This window comes from Nelumbo nucifera, chromosome 6 (genome assembly GCF_055504915.1).
Source record: "Nelumbo nucifera cultivar China Antique chromosome 6, China Antique-T2T, whole genome shotgun sequence".
Taxonomy (NCBI): domain Eukaryota; kingdom Viridiplantae; phylum Streptophyta; class Magnoliopsida; order Proteales; family Nelumbonaceae; genus Nelumbo; species Nelumbo nucifera.
Window position 1 is genome coordinate 66,211,023 of NC_142654.1, and position 13,105 is coordinate 66,224,127.

The 13,105-nt window shown below is 35.4% G+C and overlaps 1 protein-coding gene across 8 annotated transcripts; it reads left to right on the top strand.

Moving 5' to 3' along the window:
* Positions 1-980: 980 nt before the first annotated feature.
* Positions 981-11,241, top strand: LOC104606834 (calcium-dependent protein kinase 26). Of its 8 annotated transcripts, XM_010272228.3 has the most exons (10): positions 981-1,370; positions 1,496-1,622; positions 1,746-2,574; positions 3,104-3,247; positions 3,335-3,487; positions 4,824-4,939; positions 5,225-5,392; positions 6,920-7,144; positions 7,947-8,098; positions 11,002-11,241. In XM_010272228.3, exons 3-9 carry the CDS (start codon positions 1,815-1,817, stop codon positions 8,070-8,072), a joined length of 1,692 nt encoding a protein of 563 aa, XP_010270530.1. In that variant the 5' UTR covers positions 981-1,370; positions 1,496-1,622; positions 1,746-1,814; the 3' UTR covers positions 8,073-8,098; positions 11,002-11,241. The 8 variants fall into 8 exon arrangements, with proteins under 8 accessions (XP_010270530.1, XP_088745669.1, XP_088745671.1 ...); XM_088889543.1 differs by having other exon boundaries at positions 3,104-3,487; XM_010272227.3 differs by lacking the exon at positions 1,496-1,622 and having other exon boundaries at positions 1,021-1,370.
* The last annotated feature ends 1,864 nt before the right edge of the window (positions 11,242-13,105 follow it).

A 13,105-nucleotide genomic window follows, 5' to 3' on the forward strand; every position in this document is an offset into this window, starting at 1 on the left:
AACCTGCTAACTAGAACCAACATCAAAACAATTGACTTGAAACATCCAACTTGTTGTCTAGGACCGATCTGAATTGACCTGGAAGTGCCTTGCCAACTCAAAGTTCCTTTATGGTTAACCTATGCTAATTCAGCCAAACACGAGACAAAGCTAATCTATTAGTTTGAAGCAAGGTTGAAATTATCAATACTGGCCGATACGTCAGTAGGGTGTACTGGCGTATTGGCTTGTGTCGATGTTTTTTTTAATTGTACTTTTTTTTTTTTTTGAAATCGGTTTAGAGGGGTCGGTTTAAGGCCTAACTATCCTCTAAACCAGTGGCTGATCCGATACAACCTCTGTAAGAATGTATTGAAAAACCATCGGCATGATACATATCGACCGATTTGATACTTCCTTTCGATATTTAAAATACATATCGGTATTTTAAACATTGGTTTGAAGACACAATTAACCAATTTGATACTTTCTTTCGATGAATCGATTTAGACACTGCCTCTTCCTCGAAAGTGAGACATTTGATATGGCCAAAACTACTATGGAGCGGAGCACTTTGTATAAATTGTTGAGGAGGTTTGGTCACTGGAAAGGGGAAGGGAGGTAATTGTTTATGTTCTAAAAACAATGGGGGAGGTTTATGTCGAGATTAAAAATTAGGGGAGGTTTATATAATTATAAGAAAATTATTCAATAAATCTTTAATCGGAATTGCAAGAAATTAAGGAATTAGTCAACTAAGTGGATGATGATGATGATAATCATATACATCCATCAATCTAAATCCAAATAGCCTTTTGACGGGTTCCACTAAATATCTCTATGATACGAGGTATGTCTGGTCTGGTTCCATTGATCTCCATTTTTTCACTGAAAAACGCGAAATCTACTCCCTCCCGCTATTTCTTTTTCCTGTTTCTCCATAATTCACAAATCACAAAAAAAATAAAAAAATAAAAAAATAAAAAAAAAGGCTCTGCCAAACTGTCGGTCAAAAAATTTAACTTTTCCGTCTCTCTTTCCCCCTTTCAGGCTTTCACCCTTTGGCTTTGCTTTCCGGTTCCTTCATCAGTTTTATCGTTGCAGAAAGAATAATCGATTTATTTATTTATTTATTTCCACGTTATATATTTATTTTTTGTATATATAAGAGAAAGACACAACCTGGTCAGCTCTGTCTCTGCTTCTTGTTTTTGTTCCGCTGAATTTGTTAATAGCTGAAACCAGAACAAAAGATAAACAAAAATGGAATCCTTGTCCATGGAGATGCTGTGTCTTCTCCAAACGTGATACTTAAAAGAGCCATGAAAGTGCCTTCCCATTTATCGCCGCCTTTAAATCAGAACGTCGGCTCCATTTCTTCATTTCTGCCGGTAAGAGGTCTTGGTTTCTCCATCTCTGAACTCTAAAACTCTAATCTGATTATCTTCTCTAGTTATTGCTTTTCAGTTCCAATAGAACCCTAAATCATTGATTTCTCTTTTGGTTTTCGGAGTAGCTTGTTTGACTGATGCAAGATCTTCCGTTGTTATCATCTGGAATTACGATTCTTCTTTATTTATATAGCTCTCTTTTCCGACTCTGGATTTGTTTGTTGTCTTCCTAATTCCTTCTTGGAGCTGGAGGTAATATATTATATCGTCAAGAGTCCGAGCAAGATTGATTCTTTCGTCTTTTCTTCTTAGTATGGATGTTTTTTCTTTAAATAAAACTGAGCTAGGTTTCCGTTTTATCCATTTTTGTGTCAGTTTTATTGATTAGATTCCCTTGAATGAGGGAAAAGCTGTGAAGTCGGTCCGGTGTTTTGTCTTTGTTTCATGGGCAACGCATGCCGTGGATCTTTTGGAGACAATTTTTTGGAGGGCTACAACGAGCCCATAGATCGCAGCTGTTCTAGGAGGAACACTTCCCAGCATTCCACCTCCGACTACTCGACAAGCAGTTTGAATGCCAAGCATATTATCGCTGGGGAAATCGGCAAAGTAAACCACAGGAGAAACAAAAGTTCACCTCTCATCAGTCCAGCGGCAAAAAGTCGCAGCATGAGGCGGGGAACAGACAACCAGGCATATTATGTGTTGGGTCACAAGACTGCCAACATCCGTGATCTTTACACCTTGGGCCGTAAGTTGGGGCAAGGGCAATTTGGCACCACTTATTTATGCACGGAGACTGCCACGGGTAAGGAATATGCTTGTAAATCCATCTCAAAGAGGAAGTTAATCTCCAAGGAGGACGTGGAGGATGTTAGGAGGGAAATTCAGATAATGCACCATCTATCAGGCCATAAGAACATCGTCACCATCAAGGGAGCCTATGAAGATCCCTTATATGTTCATATTGTCATGGAGCTATGTGCTGGGGGTGAATTGTTTGATCGGATCATTCAACGAGGTCACTACAGCGAGAGGAAGGCAGCTGAGCTCACCAAGATTATTGTGGGGGTTGTTGAAGCCTGTCATTCGCTTGGGGTTATGCATAGGGATTTGAAGCCAGAGAACTTCTTGCTAGTCAACAAAGATGATGATTTCTCTCTCAAAGCCATTGATTTTGGGCTATCGGTTTTCTTTAAGCCAGGTAAAATAAAAAAAAAAAAAAAAATCTAGTGGGAGTATATGTGTTCTCCAAACTTTCATAATTGTTTTCTCAAAATTTTCAACGAATTTATCCAGTAGATTTTCCTTTCTAGGCCATCAGTCTTCTATTATTTCCATACTAAAAGTACCTTTTTCCATCCTTGTTTTATTAAGTTCTAGACTCTGTCTCAGACTATAGAAGAACAATTGACTGGCAGATATTGAATTGATCACCTGGTTGGTGTGCTTTTTAACTTCTTGAGGCTGTGGCCTATTGATTGGATGGTCTGGGTTGATGCTATTGAAATTTGTAGAAGACTTTCATGATTATTCCTCTTAATTTAATATTGGTACTTGTATGAGGAGAATCAGCCATTAACAATTGTTCTTCAGATCATCATCATCTAAGCTCTGTCCCAACTGATGTTCTTTAGATGTTATTCTTTCTAGTTTCCCATGGACTTCAATTCCTATGCCAGTTCCAGTTTGATTTCAAGCATCTGGTTGACATTTATTTTGTGCTACTTCAGGGCAAGTATTTACTGACGTTGTTGGAAGCCCATATTATGTTGCTCCTGAGGTGCTTTGCAAGCATTATGGACCAGAGGCAGATGTATGGACTGCAGGAGTTATACTGTATATATTGCTAAGTGGTGTGCCACCTTTTTGGGCAGGTATATTTGATGATATATCAAGGCTTCATGATTTGTTACTTCCTAGTGCTCGTTATACTGAAAAACTTTTTACTGTTTGGATTTCAGAAACACAGCAAGGGATTTTTGATGCAGTGCTGAAAGGAGTCATTGACTTTGAATCAGACCCTTGGCCACTAATCTCAGACAGCGCCAAGGATCTTATCCGGAAGATGCTCTGTTCTCGGCCCTCTGAGCGTTTGACTGCTCATGAAGTACTATGTATGTTATTTTCTCTACCCTTCTCCCAATCCCTAATTTGGTTCATCAGAAGAACCTACCTGTGAACGGGTTCAAAAAAAAGAAATTATCATATTTTTGGACTGACCTAACCGTTTTCTCGATGATCATTGATTCACTAGTCTATTTTTTTTTTCTTTATGTACAATTCATGTGATTTGAGCCCATCTTTTATAACTAGAGTGGTTGTAGTAGTTTCCAGAAGAAGAAAATCTAATGGAAGTGATATGATCAGGTAGACTTTCACACACCAATTTGTTCCACCAATTGCTTGTTATAAGTGTTTTCTGCAAATATCGTCTTAGTGCCTCACTATCTGAAAGTTTTTTCCCTACAGTTTCATTGCCTCTAAAACATATCCTATTGGCTGTAGCCTGAGTCAAGGTTTAAAATGTTGATGTTAGTGGAAATATTGATCGTCCAAATATAGGAAACATGTCAGAAATGTTGGAAATATCGTGTGGAAATATTGTAAAAATTATAGACATGGTAGAAACATTGTAAAATATGCAAAAATATAGAATGATATTTTATGAAATGATAAAAGAAGCATAGGCAAACCTTTTTAAATTATTTTCTTCTTCCATTATCATTAAACAAAGATAAGAAATTAAGGTTATAAACAAAAGAATATGTTCTGAAAACCTTAAAGATTCAAAACTACATAATAGAATGAGTTAAAGCAAAATTTGAACTTATAGAAAATGTAAATGATTCTAACCGATCAACCGAATAATCTACAAACAAAACCTAATATTTAGCTTCATGTTTGAAATGAATATTGAGCTGTCTCAAAGTGGTAATCATGTCTACTACACATATCTACAATATTTGTCACCAACTTATGTTATAATACTATCTCTTGTACTCCGTATAGTTCTGGTAGTGTTCACTGGGCAATGTGTTGAGTCTAATAAAATTTTGTGTTGCTACCCATGGAAATGGAAACATGTTGTGGAAATATTAGGGAATTTAGGGACATTTTAAACTATGATTTTAGTTGCATAGAAAATTTTCCACCTTATATTAGATATGGATTAAGAATGTAAGTTTGTTAAACTAAAAAGAGTTGTTAGTCTTCATGGTTACTTGTATTTATATAATACTCTACAGTGGAATACTTCTTATTAAGTTTCACTAGCTGGCTTGCAATCATTCCTTCTGATATCTTTGTGAAATCTTGAATATTCTCCAGTGTTTCTTGTTCATGGAAACCAGAAAGCTTTAATGGTTATCTCATACATTAGATTCAAATGGTTCCTTGAATCAGTATATTCCATCAAAGTAATGTAATACTTCTCTTACATGTCAAATTCAGGTCATCCCTGGATTTGTGAAAATGGTGTTGCTCCTGACAGAGCATTAGATCCAGCTGTTCTTACTCGCCTCAAGCAGTTCTCTGCAATGAATAAATTAAAGAAGATGGCTTTGCGGGTGAGTGGTTATTTGATGCAATCTATTACATTATATGAGATATGAGGACATACTTAGATGGACCGGCCTACTTGTTCCTTGGGTGGTTCCTCAATCATTATTGTATATTCCAGTTGGGCCAACTTTGAAAAATTGTTCCACCACATACTGATTTGAAAATTTATTTTGAAATATGACTTGATACTTGGCCAATTTCCGTTACTTTCCAGATCATAAATGACATTCTTTTTGGAAAGATTTCTTATTATTGGATTATCTGATTTTTTTTTTCCTGTGTGGTATCAGGTAATAGCTGAAAGACTCTCTGAGGAGGAAATTGCTGGTTTAAGAGAGATGTTTAAGGCAATGGATACTGACAACAGTGGTGCAATCACATTTGATGAACTAAAAGCTGGCTTGAAAAGATATGGCTCTAATATGAAGGAGTCAGAAATCCGTGCCCTTATGGATGCGGTAAGAATATTTTCTTCCATAGAAATATGGTTGTATTTGTGCTCCTTGATGGTTGCTATTGCATGCTATGGCTGAAGAATATTGTGTTATTTTTGTGAAGTAACTTGGGAGTTTGGAAAGAAGTCTTATTATTGGATTCAGTAGAAGGTTGAGGGTTGATTAATCTACTTGTGTTTCTGAACTTTTACTTGAACTTGACTCTACTTGTCCGGACCCTCTCAAACCTGATAGAAGGATTTGGACCTTGACCTCAAAAGGTTCTTTTACTTGTGCTTCTTTCTTCAAACCCCTTTGCTCTAACTCTGTTCCTTGGGTGTTTCTAGTCAAAGAAGTCTAGTCTAGGCCTATTCCCCCTAAATTAGCTGTTTTTTGCTAGGAAGTTTACAATGGTAAGGTTAATACTTTGGGCAACCTGCAAAAGAAGAGAACTTCTTTGTGTTTGTTTATCTCCAATTTGGTGTACTCTTTGCAAAGCACAGAACGAGGACTGGTGCCATTTATTGATATTTTGTTTCTTTGTTGTAGTTATTTGGAATTGGGTTTTTGTTTTGTTTGGGTGTGGGTGGAACTTGTCATTTGAAGTAAATATGTTGTTTAATCCATCTATCTTTGGGTGGCCCATGAAAAGATATGTTGAAATGTATTAGAGCATCTCTCCCTTGGACTATTTGGGAAGAAAGGAATGCCAGAATATTCCAAGAAAAGGAAAGAAGCCTATTTGAAGTCAAAGAGTGCATATTTACAAAGGCAATTCTTTGGCTGAAATCTTTAAAACTCTTTGAAAGTTACTTCTTTGATGATATTCAAAGGAGTTGGTTAGCAGTGGCTATTACTTTGTCTAAGAATATTTGAATTCAAGCAAGATGGACACCTCCTATGAAGGGTTTTGTAAAGCTGAACTTTGAAGACAGCAACATTCTCTCTTTATTTTCAGGACTAGTGGGAATAGGTGACTCTACAAGAGCTGAGCTTCTAGCTGCTGTACAAGAGATACAGATTGCAAACCAACCTGGAGTGGAGAATTTACTAATTGAAGGAGACTCTAAAAAAGGTTTACTGGTTTACAAGGAACATAACAATTAGATTTCAATGGGTGGAAGATCAGCAAATGCTTTGGCTGATTTTCTTGCTAAACAAGGGGTTTCTTTGTATTGGGCTACCCTGCAAATTTAACTTGTTTAGTCTTAGAAAGTGTAGTCAACTAAAAGGGGAGGTAGAATGGTAGGAGTTGAAGCCTTCCTCCATTTTCCTTATCTTAAAGGGGAGGTAGCATCTTGTGCCTCTTCTTGAGCTGCTTGTATATCTTTATGCTCTTGATTAATGAAACTTACAATTCAATTATCAAAAAAAGAAGTTAAGGGAGAATGTAATTGTGTGCCTTCTTTCTGTGGTTACACACACACACACAAAGTAACAACCCCGAATCCCCTCAACACACACTCGCACAAAATGAGGAGGCCTGAGAATGTTTTAGGAGTTTTTCAATACTATAATTTGAATCAACTCACTGAGTTTTACCATTTTCAGGCCGATGTGGACAACAGTGGAACCATTGACTATGGAGAATTTATTGCTGCCACAGTTCATCTTAACAAGCTGGAACGTGAGGAACATCTTATTGCTGCCTTTTCATACTTTGACAAGGATGGGAGTGGTTATATTACAGTCGATGAGCTCCAGCAAGCATGTGCTGATCATCATATGACAGACATTCTTGTGGAAGATATTATCAAAGAAGTTGATCAAGATAATGTAAGTAATGTACACTTTCTGCTTTTAGACTGCTCTATTCCATGAAACTTTTGTCATTCATCAAAAAAAGGTCCCTTTTCTTCATATTATGGATAAATATACCCCCTTCTATGAAATAATCCACAGGAGTAACCAAAGAGATGTCGTTCTACTGGTGTTTATAAAACTATGCAGGTTTTGTGTTAGATCATCAATTGTATCTACAGCTGAACAAATTTATCCATTAGGCTTAACATGAGTTTGTGGAAACTGATAAGTAGAAACAGCTTAATGGTTATATATAGGAAAACACCACTTAGGCTACAAGGAATATATAAAAATCTGGATGCCAACCTTGTTTAGCTGTGTGTGTGGTTGTAACTTGTAACCATGCATCATTTTGTATTTGGATATAAATGGTCTCCATGCTTCTCTGTTCTTCTTTGTTCTCTTTTTCTTTTTTTTTTCCTTTAAAGAAAATCTATTTTCATATGAGAAGGCAGGCATGTTTCATTCATGTTAGCAACTACATCCTATCTATGCAAGAGTGTCTCCCACTAGGATGTTTCCCAGGTGAAACATCATTGGCTATAGCACATGCTGGTGAATGTCAGACCTGTCAAATTATGGGTTCCAGATTCTCTGCAAGTGCATCACATGTACTTCACATTTAACCAGCCAGGGAGGTTGGTGGTGCATGTTCTAACCAACGTATTTTCTAACTTGGCTAAAATAAGCCTTGATTGTTTCTTATGATCCTTTTTTTTTTTAAAAAAAAAAAAACTTTGGAGTAGATTGAAATTCAAAATTCTGCTGTTTTCAGGATGGCAGGATAGACTATGGTGAGTTTGTTGCTATGATGCAAAAGGGCAATGCAGGAATTGGAAGACGAACCATGCGTAACAGTCTGAATATGAGCATCAGAGATGCTGCACCAGGATCTCTTTAACAATTGATTACGCACATCATGTACAGGTATATTCAATGGCCTTCGTTTTGTTCTCACTTGTTTTATTTGTTTCCTTCTGAGCATATTGATAATTGAAAATAGAAGGATGTGGTGCATTCTTGAAACTGAAGGCACATAAGTTTCATGGTTCAATCTAAAATAGAAGGAAAAAAAGAATTTGCAATGAAAATATCAAGTGCTTTTAATTCTAGTCAGCATTTCAATCTTATCAGCCAAGACATGAAGCTTAAAGATGCTCAATGGATAGACCAAATTAAAGAAATATCTGTGACATACTGGTAGCATATGGTCAGATGCTAAGCATTCGGCTACAGTAGTCAATCCAGCAAATCAACCTCCAGACATTACTTTATTTGTGACATGGCATGGTTTGATCAAGGAGAGTGAACATGTCAAGTCCTGGTTGAAGAAGTGATTGGATGTTATGCCTCAATAGTGTTTAAATTAATTCTCTCATCCAAAGCACTTGAATATTTCCTGTCATTTTTCTGATTCTACTCAGCTTTGCAAAGAGATCAAGTTACATTAGTTTTATTTAATAATGACTATATGCAATCATATTTATAACCTAGTCTTTTCATTTTCCTTCATTGCACGTTCATCAGCTTTTGTAATTGCATCGTCGTTTTTTTTTTCATGTTTTTGTATTATTTAGGTTGGATGTACAGTTTATAGGCGACTAGCCAAATAACTAGTCTGTTTCTGGAGTTTTAGTAAATACTAGTTGAGAAGCCTGTGCGATGCACGGGTGAAAATAAATGCAAAAATCAATAATTAAAAATATAATTAAATTCACTAATGCAAATCAAGTATGATAACAAAAATCTAATTTGGGATGAAAATATGGTATTGACCTCAACTTGGGAAGGACTTGGATTTAGGTCTTTAGTAGCTACAATCTAATCCAAACCCATAGTGGCATTTGGCATCCTATACCTTGTCAATTGTCTCACTTGTTGATGATCATATCCCACTGCCACCAGGGTTAGGGGTTCAAGGGGATGGGGGATGGGCTACCCCCATTTGTGTAGCCCTATGAAACATAAGAAAAAAACTTTTAATCAATGGTTTTGGTAACAAGATGGAGACACTATAGTATAATAATATTTTGACTTTTTTAGTGAATATAATATTTTCACATTTGATTGGGGCACTATGGAACTTTTAACCTCATGAAAACTTCCCCCATCTATATTTAAGTTGATACTATTAGAGGGCCAAAAACATTTCTTTATTCTACCTAACCATTTTTAACGTAGAATATTGTTATGGGAGTTCACTTTCTCAGTATTCAACTTATAAACATGTAATAAATTTATATGTCAACTTGAAAAAAAAATCCTACCTTAATAGTTAATACAATGTCTAGGCTAGTGAATTGTAGTAGCTATGGTCTTCGGAATATCTTTTGTCCTCTTCCTCAAAACACTTGTCACCATTCCTCTCCCTCCAAAGATTAGTTATGATCTTCACTTTCAAATTCACTTCTCTATTTATCTCTTTCCCTCACTCAAACGAAAATGCCTTTGATTAGTTTGTTTTTATCTTCAAGACCAACATGTTAATGATGAATGTTCTTAACAGATTATAACTTAGACCTTTTGGGTTTAGGTGATGAAATGGGGTATGTCTTTCCAATTTATACCACTGGTTAGGCATGGTATTCATCTTCTGGATATCATCAGTTTAATAAAATGATTTGATTTTTTTAACAATGGATCATAAAACAGATCTGAACTTTTATTCTTTTTGGTAACTAAACAACAGATCAAAATTTATTCTTGCTTTTTGCTCCAAAACCATGCAGCCACACCATTCGTGCCCTTGTCTTCTTAGTTGTTGGTTATCTTCCTCTTCACCGAGGGCTAGGTCCTGTTTTCAAGATTTTTAAATTATTTTATTTTCTTCCAAAAGCATATGAAAGTTTCTTCCCGTAAGTAGCTCTTGCGTTTCTTTTCTATATTTCACTTTTGATCAAAATTAAACATTCATATAATTTTAATTATGATTCCTTCTTTGGAGAAGATATATTTCTTAAGGTCCATTGAATGTGAAACTTCTTTCTAGAAAACCATAACATGACTATAATATATAATTGAATCTTCTTATTGAGTCTACTGCTATCTTTCACCCATAAATAGGAAAAGTATCCAAACAAACCCTAAATTAATATTAAGCCCATAATAGGATTCTTATTATCTAACTAAAATTAATATTAATTCAATAAGAGGTGTCTTTTGTATTCTTTTCAAGTTTTGGTGTTTAGATGATTTCACATGCACTATGTTAATCCCAAGTGAGGTTCATGAATTTTTAATTTTTATTCTAAATATCAGGGTGAATTTATAGAATAATTGATTGATATATGATTTCAGCAAAAACATAAATAATGATAAATTATTGGTTATGGGATCTCCAACCACCATTTAGCAGTCCTTATATGTCATATGTGTAATTGTTTATAGGATCTACAACCATGTTAATAGTTTGCATTTTCTTTTTTTTTTTATGTTGGAAAAACTTTGATGGACAGCATATGACCTCATGACAGTTAAATACAGAAAAAACAAAAATAGTAGATGGTAAAAAGGGAAAGTAAAATGAGGATTTTTGACTAAACAATTGGTACCATCCTCATTTTTATAAATGGTACAGAAATGCAATTATTTTCCATGAGAAAGCAATCCGCATTAATCACTTTGGTGTAAGGGCTTCACTTTTTTATGATTTTGTAGTTTAGTGTCTACTCTGTATGGACCTGAAGTTTCCCTGGGTAGACATGTTCTCATCTTTATGATAAATTAATTGATAATTGACAATATTAGTAAATGGCATTTTCACCTCTATATTGGGCATCCTCCTCTGCATACTGTTAACAGTCTTGTACTCTTAATGGAGATACTGGCAGATTGTACAGCAAGGCCATTAGGGAAGAAACGCTGGCGATGGCTTTAAAGATGCGAATTTTGGTTGGTTTCCAGCTTTGGAACCTCGGGATATACTGCTGAAGCTCCTTTGTATGAATGAAGGTTCTGAGATTGAGCATGAATCCTTCTTTTTTTTTAAAAAAAAAAAATTCAGATAACTCCACCGAGTGTATGCTTCTCCCATTTGAGTGTCTAAGTTTTGCTTGTAAACTATTGATTCATTCTCATGGCGTCCAGCATCTCTTTGGTTTCCTGCAATTTAATTCATCGTAAGTGCACGATATGAACGCATGGGAGATCATAAATGCGGTATATCTTTACCATTGGGACGTTCCACAGATTGCATTTTGTGGTCTAGAGAAATTCTAGGTTTTACATATCCAGAGATGACAGATGAGGACGTTTATAATTCCATTGGTTCCTCATTGATGTAGAACAGGTTTACCCCTACATCAGTTGCATTGGGATGCTCAAACGGGTCTTGCACTGACTGAAGCCGAATTCGCTAAAATTCGAGTACTTGTAACTTAGCTTCCAAAACTGCCTGAACTTCACAACCAAAAAAAACCAAAGCCCCTGTAACATTAATAAAAATGACGAGGATAATAAACCATTGTATCCTAAATAATTATCAGGACAAGCTCCATCACAAAAAATGAAAAAGAACTTTCCGAAACATCACACCTTAAGGTTGGGTTTGTTTGTGATACAAACACTGAATTGGGGTATTTATGCATTCCAGTTTGTTTGAAATGTGAAAAAGTAATGATTATCAAAGTAAAATTATATTTTCTGACACTTGTATTCTAAAAAGAGATCATTACTGTACCTACTTTTTGGATATAAATTTGTATTCATTTGATAATTAACTTTTTGACTAAATTTGATGCATTGGAGAATAAGATAGTTGGAGTAGTTAATGATGGGCTCACACCTTTGCACTGATTTCAAACAAATAGGATGAATGCAAAAAATGGTTTAAAATATGAACCATATTTACATTCATGTACCGAAAAATGGATAAGCATATTGTGTACATATTTGAGTTTGCATTGCAAACAAATGCAGCCTAAGTCTTTAGTTGCCTTTAGACTGAACCTTCAATTTATTTCTATCTAAAACAAAAGCTTTAACTTGAGTACATACTACATATACTATTTATTTTAAACAAAATCCAACTTAGAAAACCAACCGGTTTTTGCAAAACCAAATATAATATGTTAACAATGTGGGCAATCCAACTCAGAATTTCATTCACATCCCCATCACCATGATTTATCAAAACACACTACATAAGATCTTGAACAGATTGAAGCCAACCATGTTGAATTCTTAATCCCCAAGGATTAGTACTAAAAACCAGCTTTAGGAAAAAGGACAAAGCCCCCCTCCCCCCCAAAATAAAAAAATAAATAAATAAAACTCTACACACACACGGTAAAGGAAATCACAGGAAATCTCCTCATACGTTTGACATACAATGTAGGGGAGATATTTCCCAATGTACAGCTGGATGTTTATATACATACACACATATATATATATTCAGGAATGCATGAATTGATTCTAAGTCTCCACCGCAACGCTAACCGGATTTCTTTAGGCTGCGTTTGGAAGCAATGTAAAATATTATCGATAAGGTTTTATACCAAACCGTAAAAAAGGTTGCCATTGAGCTTTGAAAAGTGTGGAGAAAAGCATTGAGTTTTTACATCGATTTTATTGGTGTAGTATTTATATTGATAGTCGATGTAAAACTTTACTTTTGATGAGGTTTTACATCGATTTATGATGAAAACTTCATTCTATCCAAATGCCAATAAATCTAAAACAAAGTGGAGTTTTACATCGATCTTGATTTATACTCCATCCAAACGCCGACAAAACCGAACCGGCGTAAGTTTTTACATTGATGATATTTTACATTACTTCCAAACACATCTTTACGAAATTTATCCTCACACCCACCTCACAGCCCTTTAGCCGAACTTGGTGAGATGTTCCTAATGTGTAGTTAAAAGGGCTGTGAGGTGGGTGTCATGAAAATTTTGTGAGGAAATATGAACTTTCCACAATGACTGTGAA

What these genes read in the sequence shown, in the direction of transcription:
- LOC104606834 (XM_088889543.1), top strand. Translation starts at nt 1,815, where the DNA reads ATGGGCAACGCATGCCGTGGATCTTTTGGAGACAATTTTTTGGAGGGC. An exon ending in GACTGCTCATGAAGTACTAT is followed by an intron (nt 3,488 to 4,823) that starts GTATGTTATTTT and finishes TGTCAAATTCAG; the next exon opens with GTCATCCCTGGATTTGTGAA. An exon ending in TCCGTGCCCTTATGGATGCG is followed by an intron (nt 5,393 to 6,919) that starts GTAAGAATATTT and finishes TACCATTTTCAG; the next exon opens with GCCGATGTGGACAACAGTGG.